The following is a 20,073-nucleotide window of genomic DNA, read 5'->3' as shown; positions in this document are numbered from 1 at the left end:
CGTCGCATATGTGAGGTTTTGGCGGTATCTGGAACATCCCGTTCCTCCACTAGTTCAGATAGCAAGCCAGAGTGTTAACACGCCTTGCAGCAGTGTTTACGCAGGACCGAACACGGCGCTGAAAGACCTCCACAGACACCACATTTGTGTGACCAGTTCATGTATACCTGTATATTTTGGAAAGTGGCAATTGATCTTACATAATGAAGTCCTCCATATGAGTGCTAAAAGGAATCTGTTGAACTTCGGTTACACGATAAATCACTAAATCTAAAGCCCGCAAATTCAGCTAAAACCATAGGAATTACAATTACGAGCCACTTAAACTGGGAAGAACACAAAATGTTGAGGGGGAGGCAACCCAAAGACTGCGATTCATTAGCAGAATATTTAGAAAATGTAACAGATCTACCAAAGAGACTGCCTACGCTACGCTTGTATGCCCTCTTTTGGAGTACCGCTGCACAGTGTGGGATCCTCACCAGATAGGGTTAATGGAGTACATTGAGAAAGTTCAAAGAAGAGCAGCACGTTCTGTATTACCCCGAAATAGTGGAAACAGTGTTACTGACATGATACAGAATTTGTGGTGGACATCAAAAAGGCGTTTTTCATTGCGGCAGAATCATGTCACGAAATTTCAGTCACCAACTTTCTCCTTCGAATGCGAAAATATTTTGCTAACGCAGACATACTTAGGGAGAAACGATCGTCGTAATAAAATAAAGGAAACGGGAGCTATCGGCGAAAAGTATAGGCATTCGTTTTTTCCTCGCACTGTTCGATATTGGAATAATCGAGAATTGTTGTGAAGGTCATTCGATGAACCTTCCGCCAGGCACTTAGGTGTGATCTGCAGAGCATCCATATACATGTACATCTAATGTCGTTTCACAGTGGATATGCACTACCTGTAACGTATATGAATTGAGAAACCTCTTCGCTCTCTTCTGTCACTGCCACTCATTTTAAAGAATCGCGACGGTAGACCGCTCGACTGCCTCCTTCGTGCAAACAGCCACTGGCCCAGTGGACCTCCACCGTACCGAGATCACACAGCGAAGGGTAGACAGCGCTGACAGCGCGAGTCTGCCGAACTCGAGAGACTCGTGCCGGCCGGAAGACGCAGCACCGCGACGCCGGGTGAAGCGCCGCGCTCTTCCGGGCGCCTCCGAGAAGGACCGAGCGGAGGCGAGCGGCAGGCAGGCCGGGCCCGTGGCCCAGACACGCTGCACGCGTGACTTGTGGCACGGCGCGGCCGGCCGTCATTACGAGCCCCTACCCAGCTGCGGCGAAGTCGTTCAGTCAACTCCTGAGGCGTCACCGGTGGCCACAGGTCGGATGTAAGATGTAATACTTCACGTGTGTTCGTTTCATATATTCCAGGAAAAAGATGTCCATTTTTAAAAGTGACAAACAGCAACCGTGTAAAACACAACGCACCAGAATAACAAATATTAAAAGCTTAATATTACCAAGGAATACAGCAGTATCAAGAGCCATCAACTAGAGATAATTACAGAGAACACTGCAATATTTTGAGAAATGTCATTAGACCAGCTGATAGTATCAGCTGTGAGAGTAGTATGTACATATCTCAAAATAACATCAAATTACGCTGGTATATAACGAGGACAATGCCAGACGAGCAGCGGAAATCTTCTGTTATCTGTTTACTGAATGTCGTAGTGTGAAGACGTTACCAACGTTAACGGGATTTGCAAACGTTTAAACAATAAAGTCTTGTACGTCGAAGAAAGTTCAAACTCCTGCGCCTCACTCACTCAAATTGCTTGTAACACCATTTTTAATGTTGGCAACTAAAGGTAAAGCTGAAGGATGCAAACTGCAAGGAAACGGAACCAGTAATTACGCAGTGTGCTTGAGATCATATATTATTTGCGACAGTATATTTTTCTATATCATGCACTACCGCTTTTGCGTCAGTCACCTAGCTCGTGAAATTTATTTTTTCCTGTGCGAAAGTAAATATTCAGTCATAAGGCTGTAAAAATAACATGTTGGTAATATCTAAATCAACTTCCACTTCCATACTCCACAAACCCCTGCGAAGTGCGTGGTAGAGGGTTTTTCCTGCAGTAGCACGCACTGGGCCGTCTCCCCGGCCACTTCGCTCCTGTGCGCCCTGTAATTAGTGCGACCTCGTCTTTGCCGGCCCTACGAGAGCGACAGCCAGGCGTCCGTCTTGTATTCTCAGATTCTTCGCTTCATACAGCTTCTTGGAATGTTGTGAGTAGGTATTCATCTTGAGGTGATTTCTCGACATGAAATCTCACTTTTTTTATCTCGTCTTTGATTTAAGAACAAAAATTTGAAAAGATTCAACCTTGAACAAACACGGTTTCTTCTCTTTTTGCCGACACGTATTTCGGCCATATTTCATTATCACCAGCGGGTTTCCTTTATTCTTCTGCAGAGTAAAGAGTAAACTGTCGCATTGGGATACGCATATTTTTGGGAATGTGTTATTTTTGCTCAGAACGTTATAACAGACATGTATACCATAGTAACACATGCCGTTGTTCATGTCGCTGCACGTCATCTGCAATACCGAGATACCAGCCAAACTGGAAATAGCAGACATGGAGATCAGCAACAGCATGTGCCATTAACGCATACATCTTTCTGAGTGCGTTTTGAATGCAAATGTACAATTCTAAAATTATACGTTTCCCATTGTAACAATATATTCTTTCTAGAATGAAATGTTCTCTCTACAGCGGAGTGTGCGCTGATATGAAACTTCCTGGCAGATTAAAACTGTGTGCCGCACCGAGACTCGAACTCAAGACTTTTTCCTTTTGCGGGCAAGTGCTCTACCAACTTTTTTTTTTATTTTCTTTCTTTATGAAGAGGAAAAGAAAATTTTTCGCATCCACCCAGGCGCGAACCCATGAGCTTCCGTATCCTATTCCCGCGCGCTAACAATTTTTTTTTTATTTTTTTTTTTTTAGGAAGGTCACAGGTCGTGGTACACGCCGCACTAGCAGTGGAGTCTCTTCACGGCACTGCCGGTGCGTCGGGGCCCAAACCCCTCCCACCCCTTTTCTCATGTCCCCAGTTGGGTCATAGCACTAAGTGTGCAGAAATCTTAACACAAAATTCCCATTCTCCGATGTAAGAAAAACAAAGAAACCTCTTCTCTGAGTAGGAACTGAACACTTATAAAAACTTAACAATTCTTCTTGAATCACACAAATACTTTGGAAGTCGAGCACGAGTAATTCTGAACAAAATGTTTTGAGAAAACTCTTCGTGTAACATAGAAGTTTCGGAAGCAAGGTAATAGTAAATAATAATAAGAACAGAAGTGACTTTTAATTTTCTTCTGTTCGTTCTCGTTCAAGGTGTTGTAGTGGTGCCACATATTTAACCGACACCCATTCTTTCAAAAATGATCTCCAGCATGTTGCCGTAGTGCTTCTTGTGGTTGCGATACGTGCTGATTTTTGCGTCTTCACACTTCATGTAAACGCGGAATTCTATCTCGTTGTCCGACCCAAGTTTGTTGATGACATAACTAACATATTTTCCCAGTAACCAGCTAATGGCGTTGGTTTTTAACTTCGGAAAGTATGTCATGTCTGGTCTCAGGAGGAGCGATTGCGTTATATACTCGGCGGAGGATCTGGCGAGAAAGGCGATTTGTTGCCTGATCCAATTCCAGTTATTCACACTGCCGCCACAGGTGAATCTGTGGATGAGTGTATCCTCCAGACTGCATTTTCCACAAAGGTGTGTCTGGTTTAAACCGATCCCATACAGTCTCTCGTTGGTGCTGATGACATTGTTAACTGTTTTGTACCATGCGGAAATAGCGTCTGCAGATAGCCCGGCATAGTTGATGTTCCGCCATACAGCTTTCCAGTCACAATTAGGGAATTTCTTTTCAATTTTGTTTCTGCCCCTCATTTAACTTCCTTTCAAGTATGATGTCGCGCGCGGTGATACGTGTGTTGCTTCTGATTTCGTCACTAAGGTAACTTGCTTCGAGGAAAAAGTTGCTCACATACTGCAGACGGACATTAATCCTTCGCACATCAATCGGTGCTTGCAGGCTATGGGGTGTCACAGCCTCAAAGAGCTTTGCGGTTATACATTGTGTAAGCTCTCGGAGTACATGGGAAGTCCGTTTGAGGAACAGAGCAGACGCTTTATTTCGAATGTCCACCGAACCGAGGCCCCCGTTTCTGACATCCAGTATAACGGTAGTCGCACCGACCCTGAATATGTCTCCTCGCCATAAATAATTGGTAACAGTGGACACGATGCCTTTCGCTACTAGTTTGGGGATTGCAAATACCTGTGCAGTGAAATACGCTTTAGACAAAATGCAGGAGTTCATGAATGACTTTTCGCACCTGGTCCACAGTTCGATGGATGTTCTCCATTACAGCACCATGAACTTTCCTCCTAGCTTCCGTCCAGTTAAAAGCAGCCATCCTCATCGGACATGCCATTGAGGTTATTCCCAAAGTCTTGTGTTTGTTGTCTTGTTTTGCCCATGCCAGTCGGAGGTGATCTAGGCCCCGCAGATTCTATATTTTACTTTTGTTTTCATTGGTTGTCGCTCCCGACGCTAGACAATACTTTTGGATTTCTCTTTCCAGTGTAACTGTCTCCTCCTTATTCCTTATTAAAACACCCACGTCATCAGCATAAGCTCGTATGACGGTTTTCTCACCACTCAATGTTATGCCTGTTAATCTTGCGTGGACAGTGCGGAGAAAAGGCTCTAAAGGTACGGAAAATAAAAACATAGATAAGGGACTGCCCTGTGGAACCCCTCGCCGTATCTGTATGGGTTTAGATGTTTGGCCATTGATTGCTATTTTCGCATTTATACCTGTTGCAATATTTATTAGCATGTTGACAAAAGCTTTGTTGAAATCTATAAAGATTGAAGCACATTTTATACTTGCCACTGACGTAATTGCAATGACGTATCTGTATGCAGATAGACTTTCGAATATCGTTCTGATTGGAGAACAAGATTAATGATGACTCAATATATTTTGTTGGAAAAGGCACGGAGTCTTTTGTTGATAATACGCGAAATTATTTTGTAATCAGAATTTAGTAGCGAAATAGGCCGATAATTGTTTAAGTTGGTTTTGCCTTTACTCTTAGGAATCAGTACTATTTTACTTTCCATAAACTCTGCAGGGACCGCTTTTCCGGTCAGGACCTCATTCGCCATGGAAGTGATTTTGTCCCCAATTATAGACCAGTAGCGGGCATAAAAATCCACAGGGAGGCCACCAAGTCCCGGAGATTTTTTGAGAGGTGAGTTATTTATTCCCCAATCTAGTTTCAGCGACAAATGTCGCCATCATTAATGGGTCATGGGGTCTTTATATCTAAAACATGCAGATAATAGCATAGTTATAAAACACTGTAAAACATTATTATATGTGTACTGTTTGTTTTATAAGTACTGTTTTCCGTGAGTACTTTCATAATACCTTATTATACAGTACGGCATGGTTTTAAGACTGTTGTTGGTGTTTGGGGCATATTTTCTGTGTGCCTCTGTTGCCGTTTTTCGCGGCACAGGTTATGTCATCTGCAACTGTATGAGCGGCTATTACTAAAAAAATACAAAATGTTTTTGTATGTTTATGTATGTCAGCGTTATACAGTTGGGATTGCCGTAGTGTTGTGGATACAGTTTTGATGTGTACTCGGTTGTTACATAGTTTCGCGTGTACTTACGTTCGCGCCAAGGCTTTCAGCTAATTTTACACACAGAAAAACTTAAGTTTCGCACTTCGTTCATAATCCAAAACATTACGCCATCTAGCCATTAGCAAGTGTCGCGAGAAATGTATCGCATGTTACAAGGACGCTATGAAAATTGTAGCGGAAGTTCTGTTCGTTTACGTCTTTTTGCGTGTGTGTGCATTCTGTTATGTGTAGATCACTTTCAATATTAGTAGAGGTACAGTTTTTGTTCATTGGGTGTCTTGCGAAAGTGGAATGTGTGCTGTCACTTTTTAGGACTGTGCACTTCGGATATTTTTGATTGTTTCTCCTATGGGTTAGGCGTGATAGCAGTTACATGTGAGCTGGTATATTCCAGCATGCTGAATTTTTCTGAGATTCTTTTGTCTGGTCTTAGCCTTTTATGAACTATGTTGTTTGTTTAGAATGTTATTGGGATCCCTTGCTTTTTCAAGATGTTTCCAGTTCTATGTGATATTTTATTACTGTATGTGAGTGTGTACCGTATGTTTCCGTTTCCTGAAGTGATGTGGTCTGCTGTGTTGTATGTGTGTTTGGCCTGTGGGTTTTCAGATTCTTTGCTTGTGCTTTTGAGTGGGTGGCCACTATTTTTATGTTTCATATTTACCTTGCTGTTGAGCTTGTTTATGATATCTGTTTTGTAGTCATTTTCAACAGCAATTTGTTTGATTATAAATGGTTCAAATGGCTCTGAGCACTATGGGACTTAACTGCTGTGATCATCAGTCCCCTAGAACTTAGAACTACTTAAACCTAACTAACCTAAGGACATCACACATATCCATGCCCGATGCAGGATTCGAACGTGCGACCGTAGCGGTCGCGTGGTTCCAGACTGTAGCGCCTAGAACCGCTCGGCCGCTCCGGCCTGCTGTGTTTGATTATATTTAGTTCCTGTGTGTACTCTTCAGTTTAAGACGTGTTCTGTTTATCCTGTGGAGCATGGGTGCAAAGCTGGCATATTTACTGAATGTATAGTGGTTGGATGAGATATTGGTAGCAGTGGTTGTGGATGTGGGTTTTCTGAAGATGGAAAAATAATGCTGGTGCTTGTTTCTTGTAACTGTAAGATTCAAGAAATTTAGATTCTTGTTTTTTTTCTCTTTCCTTTGTGAAGTGGGACTGAGGTGGTACTGTGTTGATGTTACTGTGTAGCTCTTCAACTGTTTTGTGTTTCATCTATAAGACAATTATGTCATTGTCGTATCGGTACCAGTCAATTATTTTGTACTCATCTTGTTTTAGAAAGTTGTTGAATATTGTGTTCTCTATACGATCCAAGAATATGCCTACTAATTTCCCACTGAGGGGATATCCCATGGATAACCCCTCTTTTTGCAAACAGAAGTTGTTGCTGAAAGTGAAATAGTTTTGTTCAGTGATTAGACTAAGAATGGATGAGATTTCATTTATTTGTCTTTCTGGGAATTTCTTTTACTTTAGCTGTTGTTCTATAGTGTTTATAGTTTCTTCTGTGAGTATGTGTGTGTACATGGATGTAATGTCAGAAGATACAAGTTTTGCTGTTGGGGGGATGTTCTTAATTTTCTCTATTATGTCTTCTGGCGTTTTGAAGCTTGTGTTGTTTGTGTATCTGTATGTTTTCTCTAGGAATGTGTACATGTGTCTCTCTGAAGTCCACCACTGGCCTGACTAGAATGAGAAGTTTGTGGACCTCTGGGAGGCCTGTTAAGAGTGGAGCTTTAGGACTCCTTTGTATCATTCTTTTTGTGTGGTACTGCGTGATTATGCGTGTGATGCTTTTTATTAATGTCTCTGGGTTCCTTTGATATCTTTGTGTTGGATAATCACTTAGGTTGGTCATTTTATTCTATCCCAGAAGTTTTTTTGTTTATACCAACAACAACAGAAGAAAATTATTATATACAAAAAGCAATAGTGGAAGGGAAAAACGTAATAAACGAAGAAACAACACTTTTCATCGACACAATCTTCACTGCTCTGAGAGAACTGACGCACGACACACAACAGAAAGCACACACTTGCAAAAGAACCACACCATCAGACAGAGACACATAAATGAGGAACGGAAGTCGTCAGAACTCGCGCTTAAATTTTCATAACCTTCTAGCAACGTGTGATACATTTCTCACGAGACACGCCAGCGGCAAGTTGGCGTAACGTTATGCATTATGAAAGAAGTGCGACAGTTATGTTTTTCTGTGTATAGAACTAGCTGCAAGCCGTCCAGCGAACATGAGTACAGAGAAACTATGTAACAACCTAGTACACACCAAAACTGTATCCACAACACTACCGTAGTCCCAACCGCATAACGCTGACATACGTAAGTTCACGTTTTCGTATTTGTTTACTAATAGTCGCTCACACAGTTGCAAATGACATGATTTATGTTGAGAAAAACGGCAACAGAAAAACACAGAAAATATGCCCCAAACACCAACAACAATCTTAAAACCACGCTGTAATGTATAATAAATAAGGTATTATTAAAGTACCCACAGAACACAGTATTTAAAAAACGAACAGTAGACATGTAATAAGGTTTTACACCGTTTTATAACTGTGCTATTTTCTGCATGTTTTACATTGATGGCGATATTTGTCTCTGAAACTAACATGGGCAATGAATAAATAAATAAATGAACAACAAAAATATTTTGCACAAAGGCGGACCGACAATGCCCACATTGTTGTTCATACCTCGGTACTACAGTTGGTGTGAGAGGTGTCCGCAGAAGGAGGAGGACTGGGTTTGAGTGCCAGCCTGACACGCAGTTTCCGTCTGTCAGCAAGATTCAGGTTTCAGATTAGTGAGAAATAACGTTATTTCTGTTATCATTACAATTGTCGTAGTTATTTGTCGCTGTCATTGTTAGTTCGGAGACCGGTCTGATGCCGCTCTCCATGCTACAGTATCCTGTGCGAGCCCCTCCACTACTGCAGCCTGCATTCGTCTGAACCTGTTTGCTGTACTCATCACTCGGTGTCCCTCTACAAGTTTTTTCTCTCCACACTACTTCTCCATTACCAAACGGACGATTCGCTGACGTCCCAGGAGGTGTTCTGTCAACTGATCCCTTCTTTCAGTCAACTTGTGGCATATTTTTTACTGTCTCTAATTCGATTCAGTATCTTCTCATAATTAATTCTTCAGCAGTTTGCTCTAGCACTACATCTCAGTACCTCATATTCTCTTCTTGTGTCAGCTGCTTACCATCCATGTTTCACTTCCATACAAGACTACACTCGTGACAAGTACCTTAAGAAATGACAGCGTAAAGGTCAAATTTATGTTTAACAGTAGAATAATTACTCTTTTCCAGAGATGTTTTCCAAGCCCTAGCGAGTCTGTATTTTATGTCCTGTCTACTTCGTCTGCAAACAATTATGTTGCTGCCTGAATAGGACAACTCATCTACTGCTTTAGAGTCTTCCTTCCTAATCTAATTACCCTTTTGAATGTGACAGGTCAACGTTTCAGGAGTCTTATTAGCTCGCTTTGTAAGATATGGATATGTTGAGATGCATTTCACTACTTAATACACACATCAAAAAATAGTTTGCATCACCTCGGTTCCGAGAGTTCCGGAACCTGTACAGAAAATTGAAATAGATATCAACATAAACATCATTTCCGCCCTTTTTATTGGTCAAGAAAACCACACGTTGCACGCTGTTCCACCATACAGCGAGACCTTCAGAGGTGGTGGTCCAGATGCTGTACACACCGGTACCTCTAATACCCAGCGGCACGTCCTCTGACATTGATACATGCCTGTATTCGTCGTGGCGTGCTATCCACAAGTTCTTCAAGGCACTGTTGGTCCAGATTGTCTCACTCCTCAACGGCGAATCGGCGTAGATCCCTCACATTGGTTGGTGGGTCACGTACCGCGCTGCACGGTGTCGTGGTTGCAAAGATGGACTTCGCCACAGACGTCGGGGGTGAAGTTGCGCATTATGCAGCCGATTGCGCACTGTTTCAGTTGTAACAGGACGTCCTGTGGCTGCACGAAAAGCGTTATTCAACATGGTGGCGTTGCTGTCAGGGTTTCTCCGAGCCATAATCCGTAGGTAGCGGTTATCCATTGAAGTAGTAGTAGCCCTTGGGCGGCCTGAGCGAGGCATGTGATTTGCAGTTCCTGTCTCTCTGTATCTCCTCCATGTCCGAACAACATCGCCTTGGTTCACTCCAAGAGGCCTGGACACTTCTCCTGTTCAGAGCCCTTCCTGGCACAAAGTAACAATGCGGACGCGACCGAACCGCGGCATTGACCGTCTAGGCCTGGTTGAACTACAGACAACACCAGCCGTGTACCTCCTTCCTGGTGGAACGACTGGAACTGTCGGATCCCTTCCGTCTAATAAGCGCTGCTCATGCACGGTTGTTTACGTCTTTGGGCGGGTTTAGTGACATCTCTGAACAGTCAAAGGGACTCCGTCTTTGGTACAATATCCACAGTCAACGTCTGTCTTTCGCAGTTCTGGGAACCGGGGTGATGCAAAACTTTTTTCATGTTTGTATGAGGGAGACATAACCATATTTGACAGAAAATGAAACTAAGTAAATGAATTATCGTTCGATCATCGACAGAGCACGAAAATAATATCACAACGGAAACATTTTCCCAATGTTGTGCAGATGTTACGAATTTAATCACAACCCATCATATCTCAGCATAAGAACATGAATCCTAGTCCGTGATTGTGTAAATAGTAGTTGCAGAACATCAGGAACGTTTTCCTTTATGATATTAAAATGGCATTATATGCAAATGAGGAACTAAGACTGGAAATTTGTGTATGTTCAGTGAACAGTACACATATGCCTCTAACAGCAATAACAACACTTGGGTGGCGATCGTAAAACTATTAAAAACGAACAAAGTGTGCTTGAAGTCGCCAACTACAAAGTTATTTCCCACCTGATGCCTATCATAGACGAATTAAGTGTTGGCTAAAAGTGTACAAAACGCAGACCTTCTAGAAAGCATGAACTAATGTCATCAGACGAAATGCTATGCCTCCACTTAATTGAGCACAGAGGTCGCTTTGGAGGGCTGGATGCCGCGGTGCAGGTGAGGAACCAGGCGGTCACGTGACGCTCCACCGTTGACGTCAGTGGTGACGGTGAGGTGACAATCCGGTGTGTACGTGCCAGTCGATCGCGTGGGATCAGGGCGGTCACCTGCGTCGACGTGGAGATGTCGAGAATTGGCAGAAAGGAATTTTTGCGTTTCGACGTGTCCACGACCACACCACTAGTAAAGTTACACGATATGTCGGTCTATCAATGTGGACTGTCCAAGTATCTGCAACGAATGGTGAACCACTCGTAGTGATGTGAGGCAGTGGCGTAAAAAGATCCTAGCCGACAGGGCTGTTGACGAGTGTCACTCCAAGTGACTGGCGATCACTTTCAAACCAGACGCAAATTGCCAATGCCTGGCAAAGCAGCTCCATCTGAACCAGCTGCCTAGCAATCGTTCGGAAGGCGGCTGCACAGACTCGACATTTGGAGTCGGCGGCCGTCGTTCACACAGACACACACAGCTGCGCCACACAGAGACGGACAGTGGCTGGGTGGAGGTGCGTCACACGAGCCGCGCGATTTCGCCTCTTCTGAAATTATGGAGGTGGCGATGGGAGCGACGGCCTATAGAGGATGCAGTTCGAGCCACTGGTGGTTGCACGGTGTCATACGGGTGTTTCTGTCGCCGTGACTTGGATTCAGTCACCGAGGTTAATGTGAACCTGAACCAGCACGTTTATTTCAACATTGTCGGTGACGAAGTGTTGCCCCATTCTCTGGACACTTGCGTTGTAGAAGATGAGACACACAGTCGTGTTCCCAGGGCTGCGTGCATACACTCCCGGTTTCACGAACACTCAGGCGCCCTACAGCACCTCGAGGCGACCACTAGACAACCCGGTCTCAGAGCCGCAGGCGTTGTACGGTACTGTCTGGAACAGCGGCTGAGACGTGGCAGCCGACATCCCCACACACTGGCAGCTCTGCGGGATCTGATGCAGCAGTGGGAGGCCTCGGGCAGGTGCTGCGTATCTGAAGAAACTTTCGGAACTATCTTTCCCGCCGAGCTGACGAAGTCTTCGAGGCTAGAGACGGTAATACCGTGATACCATTTCATGATGCTTGGAGCAAAAGTTGGCTTGCATGTGACTGTCTTGCTATAAGTTAATGATGTATGGAAAGAATGGGAATCGTGCACCAGCTAGTTGTACTTCACAAGTTTATTCGAATCCTTACCTAGGTTTAAACAGATATAAACCTTTCTTCCTTGCAAGAAGTAGTAACGTGTGTAAACTTATTGTGTGAAAAGAGAAAACAGGTCATAAAGCTCAGTCAACATTAAAATGACCCATATAAATGCTAAGGTATAGCCACGTGGCTTAATGAAGAGTAAAGCAAGGTAAAAGAGTGAATAAACATCTGACGTGCCATTGGTTGGCTGTACGATTCCTGTGGCTTCCATAATTTTACTGTTGCTGACTGCTGCCATGTTAGAGATTTTAATTACGTATATACAGCAAATGTTGTAATCTGGTGGTGGAGGGTGTTGACTCTATAATTGCTTCTTTCGAAAAAGTAATTAATTTACCCACTTGGAGTGTTTATTGTTCACTTTTGAACTGATTTACAACTAACAACGACATCGAGCTACTGCTGTTGTCATCTCAAACGACGCTGTACTTTTATTGATTTTTGATAATACGGTTGGGAAATAGGGATATAAATTCAATTTTAGTAAGGCTAGCAGTCTCGATCGCAAAAGCTTTTGTTGTCAGTTGCCGCTTTCAGTCTTTCATTGTCATCACCAGATGATTTACTGTCTGCTCTAGCGATATGCGGAGACAGCGAGCGGAGAGAGACGTATGCCACGAGGCACGTTCCGTTGACTGCTCGCTGGGAAGTGTCAAGAGAAGAGGCGGCGGCAGAAGGTATTAGCGCGCTTCCTTTTTGGGTCTCACAAATGTGCCCTTATTGACAGATAGTTAGTATCGCAAAATAGGAAAAGTAGGTGACAGCATTGAGAATAAATTTAAGGAAAGAATTAGTTGTACGGTTAGTAGTAATGGCGTCGAGTGGTCTACATACGTCGGTACACAGCGGGAGTCGATACAGTCGTCAGCGATCCGGCAGTCGAGGTCCACGAGGAGTTCGAAGGTTTCGTTCCACGTGAGGCGGCGGATCTGCGCCAGGGCGCCGGCGCAACCCCCTCCCTCCTCCGCTCCACCTGCTGGCGGCGGCGGCAGTTCGGAGTCCCAGAGGCGGACTGCCAGGCGTCGCGCAGCTGACCACGCGGGGAGCGGCTCCTCCGCGGTGCCGCACGGTCCGAGCCCCAGTGACCAATCTGCAAAACGCTCTTCAGTCACCTCGAGGTCTGGACTCTGACTCACGAGCTTCCACGGGCTACTCATATGCTCATCACTACTAGCAGCTACTGAAAGTGAAACACTAAGAGAGCTGCAGCGAACGATAATGGACACGGCGTGAGGTGTGCTGCACACTTCTACAAGCAAAAGGTCAACAAGTCAGCCGACTGTCAGCACGGCGGCCACTGCTGCGGCTCCCCTTGTCCTTTCAACAAAATAATTTAATGTCGCATGTCAGCCATGCTGTTCTGCCCCAGCTTGACAGAGTTAGCACCGCTACCACAGGAACGTGCGATGTACCTGGCTAGGCGCATACAGTAATATTTAAGTGAAAATCACACTTATCGTTAACTTGTTTGATTGGCGAGATTGGGAATAAGACATATGGACCCGTGCTCATAGATCTTTGCAGAACGCCAGAGCAGATACAGTCTCACGTTGGTGTCAGAGCTGGCAGTGCGGGGCTGGAGAGGAGACTCCAGGCTGGCCGAGAGGCAGCTGGGCTGCAGGCGGCAGGGCGCTCCAGACTGGAGCGGCAGCCGGTGGGAGCCTTTCCTGGTGACTTCAGAGCTCCAGTCCAGGCTGGGCCGTGAATCACGACCCCGGGCATTCTGTACTCTCCTCTCCTGGAGCGCCGCATACTTAGCCTGTCTCATCACAGTCTACCTGCCAAGTACTGCGTCACAGTCAAATAACTGCAGCCAGAAAAGCTGGAATTCCCAATTATGTAATCGGCACACCACTCTCCTCTCGCTTTAATCTCTGGGATCCGCCTCTGAGCTGTATTTTCCTCTTAGCTGTAGCCGTGTTTACCCAGGGTATCTCGTTAGGTAAGCAGCAGAGGCGCTGCCATTCGTTGTTCTGTACACTTCCGAGGCAGTAGTTGCACTTCTGTCCCTTTGTACTTGTGTAGGAACGTTCAGCGCTTACGGAACAGGCAGAAAACAAATGTAATAGCTAAGTACTCATCAGATGTTGACATCATTTTAGAAATAATCGAACTGAAATTGTCGACCGATATGCAAGTACGGTGGACATACGGTTCCTCGCCGTAAATAAAGCAGCAATGAAGGCACTGAGTGGCAGAGAGTGGCTTTGCACTAAAAAGCGCTGATCTGTTCTCACCTGCCAGAAACTTTGCGGCATGGTCTCTGGACACACAAAAAGTATCTCTCTAGATGAAACACCTTAAAGCTTCGAAGGGAACTATGAAATTCAGAGGCCGCCGCCTCAGCTCGAGTTAAAGGCAAGCGTAAAGAAGCCGAGGTAAGGCATCCTCCAGGTGTGTTAATGTAAATGGACGTAAAAGCAACATTTGCATTTCCTGCTTCACTCCTACCAATAGCCCATTTTGTGTTCCGTGTTTGCTCTTAGCTAAGGGTAGGCATGTCAGATCTAACGTCATTCGACGCCCCACATTTTGCCTACCGTGCTAACACAACACTGGCTGCAGATGCCAACAGGGGGTGGGACTGAAGGTATCAAATGCTGTCGACAGCACGAGGCTACGGAGCGTAACTGAACTGTTTAGTCGACGAGTAACTCACGATAGTGCTACAGTGCTAATGGTGTTGATACAAAGCAGAGCAATGGCAACGATATCTTCAGTAACAGTAGCCGAAGTTGAGATTCCGTCAGAAAGAATCCCAAGAAATTTTGCTGAGTGAGAAAGAAGTGGCGGATGAAGGATTAGCCATTCTGCAAATGAGTCAGTGGAATGGGTGGTGTCGTGCGAACAATGTACAAAAGGCGTATAGTGGTGGTGACACGTGCACGGCAATAGAAAGAAAGTGTTACTGAGACAGGTGTGGGGCACTTCATCGACGCTGTCGGACAGGGTGCCCCAGTTCCCGTTTCCAGTGAAACGTACTGAAGGACAGTCGCTGTCCTAGGAGTTGGTACTAAACGTAATTTTGTATTTGGAAAATCATCCGTGGCATAGCAAAACAACAATTACGAATATACACTACTGGCCATTAAAATTGCTACACCAAGAAGAAATGCAGATGATAAACGGATATTCATTGGACAAATACATTATACTAGAACTGACAGTGATTACATTTTCACGCAGTTTGGGTGCACAGATCCTGAGAAATCAGTACCCAGAACAACCACCACTGGCCGTAATAACGGCCTTGATACGCCTGGGCATTGAGTCAAACAGAGCGTCGATGGCGTGTACAGGTACAGCTGCCCATGCAGCTTCAACACGATACCACAGTTCATCGAGAGTAGTGACTGGCGTATTGTGACGAGCCAGTTGCTCGGCTACCATTGACCAGACATTTTCAGTTGGTGAGAGATCTGGAGAATGTGCTGGCCAGTGCAGCGTCGAACATTTTCTGTATCCAGAAAGGCCCGTACAGGACCTGCAACATGCGCTCGTGCATTATCCTGCTGAAATGTAGGGTTTCACAGGCATCGAATGAAGGGTAGAGCCACGGGTCGTAACACATCTGAAATGTAACGTCCACTGTTCAAAGCGCCATCAATGCGAACAAGAGGTGACCGAGACGTGTAACCGGTGGCTCCCCATACCATCACGCCGGGTGATACGCCAGTATGGCGGACGAATACACGCTTCCAATGTGCGTTCACCGCGATGTCGCCAAACACGTATGCGACCATCATGATGCTGTAAACAGAACCTGGATTCATCCGAAAAAATGACGTTTTGCCATGCTGCTGCAAACGTCGTCGATCTGTTCGTGCAGATCGTTGTTGTATTGCAAACGTCCCCACCTGTTGACTCAGGGATCGAGACGTGGCTGCACGATCCGTTACAGCCGTGCGGATAAGATGCCTGTCATCTCGACTGCTAGTCATACGAGGCCGTTGGAATCCAGCACGGCGTTCCGTATTACTCTAGTGAACCCACCAATTCCATATTCTCCTAACAGTCATTGGATATCGACCGACGCGAGCAACAGTGTCGCGATACCATAAAGCGCAATCGCGGTAGGCTACAATCCGACCTTTATCAAAGTCTAAAACGTGATGGTACGCATTTCTGCTCCTTACACGAGGCATCACAACAACGTTTCACCACGCAACGCCGGTCAACTGCTGTTTGTGTATGAAAATCGGTTGGAAACTTTCCTCATGTCAGCATGTTGTAGGTGTCGCCACCGGCGCCAACCTTGTGTGAATGCTGTGTAAAGCTAATCATTTGCATATCACAGCATCGTCTTCCTGTCGGTTAAATTTCGCGTCTGTAGCACGTCATCTTCGCGGTGTAGAAATTTTAATGGCCAGTAGTGTATTCTGAAGAAGTTCGCAGAAATATGACCGTTAGTGCATAAGAAAAACTACGATTATTGAACAGACAAGACGCACTTGTCACAAAAACTGATGTTTTCGCGTTTCAAGGATGCTCGATACAATTTACGGGATGTAGATGATGGTGACCTACTACGTCATCCACATCAAACTGCGCCCGACATACATATAGTGATTTCAAGAGAAGCGTTGGATGCTTGCTTAACGTCAGACTGTGCTACAGAATTGTAGGACAATGAAATTTCGAACGAAGCTTGACGATGCACAGCATACTACGGAATCGGCCCAGAAATTTGTGGGGGAGATATTCAAACTTATCCTATTGTTGAGCAAGGAATTTGTTTTCAACTGCAACCAATCTGCATTTGAAGAGGAAACACATATGAAAGGGACCCTGGAAATTAAAAGTATCAAGAGAATTCTCTCAAGATCATGGAATATCAATTCGTATACAATTAACTGACTCTTTAACCAGATGGTAAATATGCTGGAACGCTATTCATTGCTGTGCAAGAACTAAGAGGTGCTTTGCGCCCCTTGATTCTTTCTCATGTGAGTGATTTTGGCAAGGACAGTAGGGGATATTTACATCATAGCAAGCGCCGGCCGCGGTGGTCTCGCGGTTCTAGGCGCGCAGTCCGGAACCGTGCGACTGCTACGGTCGCAGGTTCGAATCCTGCCTCGGGCATGGATGTGTGTGTTGTCCTTACGTTAGTTAGGTTTAAGTAGTTCTAAGTTCTAGGGGACTGATGACCACAGCAGTTGAGTCCCATAGTGCTCAGAGCCATTTGAACCATTTTTTAACATCATAGCAAGCAAGAGTGGGAGAACGGGCGTTAGATAACTGCAACTATGGTATGAACACTGCATTTGGCTAATAGCTCGTCAAAATAAGTTGCTTTTGTTTCATTCGTAGTCTGCGTATAAAAGTCATACTCCTAAAGAACAAACTATCGCTCCTGGAAAGTGTGTGACATTGCAGTTCATACCACCTGGAACCACCAGATTAATTCAACCTCCACATGTTTGTCTTTTCCGTGCGTATAGAACATATTATTGCACTATCTGCATCAACGCCTTAAAGGACAGCCAGTTTCACGGTAAGCTCCACTGTAAGCCTTACTAAAGACTGTTCCTGCGACGTCGCACTTAACAGTTTCCTTGTAAATCATCTAACAGAGAAGGTTAAGAAGCGTGGGAAATCTATTAGACACAAGAATGCTTTTTTAGCTTTATCAGTCGTTGGAAAAACAGAAATTATGCAACATCTTAGCTTTCAGGCGAAATACAGGAAGACAGAACGGCGATATAAGACAAACTCGCTATGTTCTTTCCAAGATAAAGTTCTGCAGTGAGTCTGAACATGCGCTACGTGTACATGATGAAACAGTAGAATCTAACAGTCCTAGAATACTTAGGGAACGGGTAAACTTCACTTCCGCGTCATCTGCGGATGTGAAAGAGCACGTGAGCAATGCTGCTGTCTTTTAGGTGCATGCACCCAGTGGTATACAGAAGAATTTATTGGACTGTACGTTACATGTGTGGCAGGACGAAGATAATGCAGAACTAGCGAAGACAGTTTTTGTGTCTCTGTTAGCAGATGAAACATCTGATGTAGCTTCTAAATTTCAGTTACTGGTAGTATTTCGTTTTCTCTTATCTGCTGAAGAGCCGGTTGAAACATTTCGCATGTTTTCAAATCAATCGCTTATCAGTGGTACCTCCTTGGCTGATTCAATTAAAGATGTACTCGCCCATGTTGTCCAAGAAACGAGAGAAAACGTAATATTTCAAATTTATGATGGCTCCAGCGTCATGCGTGACCATCATACAGAAATCCAATCAACTGTAATATAAGCGCATAATTTCGTGTATTACGTACATCGTTATGAACACTCACTGAACTTAATTTTTGCCCAAGCGACAAGTCGAAACAAACAAATGAAACAGTTTTTCGGAACTACTGCAGAGGTAGCAATACTTTTCTGTCATTCACCTCGAAAAGTGGCTGTTCCAGATGCAGTTGTGAAACAAACAATCCCACACGGATCAGCCATTACAGGGAAGTTTAAATCGTGGAAAGCGCTCACAGTTAATGAGAACAGAGAGGCCACTCCAGAATGTCTTAAACACATTGAAGATACCAGCAGCCAGACAACAAATGTGATTCAAACATATGGTCTAAGGATAAAACTCTATCACACAAAATTTTCCTTTCGGTTAGGGACATCTTATAAAAATAACTAGCTGACAAACCCAGCAATGTACAGGTATTCATTTGGCAATTTTCTGTGAGAAATGAAAACAAAAATTGAACTGTGTTTTTCTGTAATATGGAAAAAATTTCATTTATACGTGAAAACACTTAAAACTACGAAACGAAATATGCATAATTTCCAGAAGTGTAAGCACAGCTTATTTTCATGTCTAGACCGCGATTCTGTAAACGTCTGCACAGACTCTTCACAGCCCTACAGGTGGCTAATGTTCTCGCCTACAGCCGTTTGCGCTTCGCAGCTGAAAGATGTTGAAAGCTCTGCCAGGTATCGGGGATTTCTCTTAAGCGGACTCGACTCTGTGTGTGTCTCAGCTCTAGCGAATAAATGCATTAAAAATTCATACATGACGCGGCATTTCTTCACACAGCTCATCACTCGTGACGCCACATTTCCTGGGCCTTGCGTCATGCAATGACACGACTTTGCAGGTACATTCCCTGGTGTACGTCGGTGCTGTGTGCAGAATGTGCTGCGAACAGAGGTGGTAGGGAAGAAGCAGTAAATTTAGACGTCATGCACTATGAGGCAATTTGTCGTGCATCTCACTGTTTATGACGTTATGTGTCCTGAACTATGATAGATGAGTAGTTATTACCCCCACAGCAATTCATTGCTGGCAGTTAGGGATGTATGTAGCAAGTTTGGTTGAAATCGGTTCAGGAGGGGATGTGGTACATGTGCAAACCACACACACACACACACACACACACACATATATCCATTTTTATAATATGTATGTATGCCCTACGTGAACATCTAGTACAGCCAATTTCAAAAGTATACCACTGGTCGCGTCTCAATAAAGCAAGCAGCAGCATCATTCCGAAACGAAATTTTTAAAATTAGACACAATGTTAATGATATCACAGAAGAAACAGACGTTTGAATTCTGCAGCCACTTGTTGCCCTCTAATTTACTCAAACACCGCTTCTTTCTTTCGTTGAAAAATTAGTGTCCCGAAAATGTGCTATCTGCTGTTACACAGCCCTATCAATTTTTTAAGTAAAACTGAGTTAAAAACAGAGCTACAGACCATTTATTCTCGAAATAGGTTTCAAGAAAAAAAACCGCAGGAGCCCTTATAAAGTTTGTCATTGAAAATAATCTGCAAGAACCTTTTGGCGACGTCAGGAATCTGCAGAAATTAGCGGCTGCTGTCCCATGAGAAGCTGTGAAGCAGAGACGTGTTTCCGCACGTTGTCGCGGATCAAACAGTTTCTTAGAAGTACCAGAGATGAAGATAGGCTGTCTCGTCTTGCCATGCTATCTATTGCAAAGAAAACGATTCACAGGTTTCCAAATTTCAACGACGGAGTCATAGATTCATCAGGAAAAAGGAAAGGAGGATGGACTTTTTCTTTA

The 20,073-nt window shown here is 44.3% G+C and overlaps 2 protein-coding genes across 4 annotated transcripts in view; both read right to left on the bottom strand.

The window, feature by feature from the left end:
- LOC126232159 (uncharacterized) overlaps nt 1–20,073 on the bottom strand; it is a 237,293-nt gene that overhangs the window by 161,870 nt on the left and 55,350 nt on the right. The gene's annotated exons all lie outside the window — the stretch shown is intronic.
- LOC126232155 (uncharacterized) overlaps nt 1–20,073 on the bottom strand; it is a 75,150-nt gene that overhangs the window by 53,096 nt on the left and 1,981 nt on the right. For 2 of the 3 annotated variants that reach the window (XM_049942460.1, XM_049942461.1), the window contains exon 2: nt 12,869–13,124. The exons of the other annotated variant lie outside the window; for it this stretch is intronic. In XM_049942460.1, coding sequence (XP_049798417.1) covers nt 12,869–13,124 — 256 coding nt within the window. The remainder of the gene's footprint in view (nt 1–12,868; nt 13,125–20,073) is intronic. 3 annotated transcript variants of the gene reach the window in all.

Source organism: Schistocerca nitens, unplaced genomic scaffold, assembly GCF_023898315.1.
Source record: "Schistocerca nitens isolate TAMUIC-IGC-003100 unplaced genomic scaffold, iqSchNite1.1 HiC_scaffold_465, whole genome shotgun sequence".
Taxonomy (NCBI): domain Eukaryota; kingdom Metazoa; phylum Arthropoda; class Insecta; order Orthoptera; family Acrididae; genus Schistocerca; species Schistocerca nitens.
Note: the sequence above shows the minus strand (reverse complement) of the source record. Positions and strands in the feature narration are given on the sequence as shown.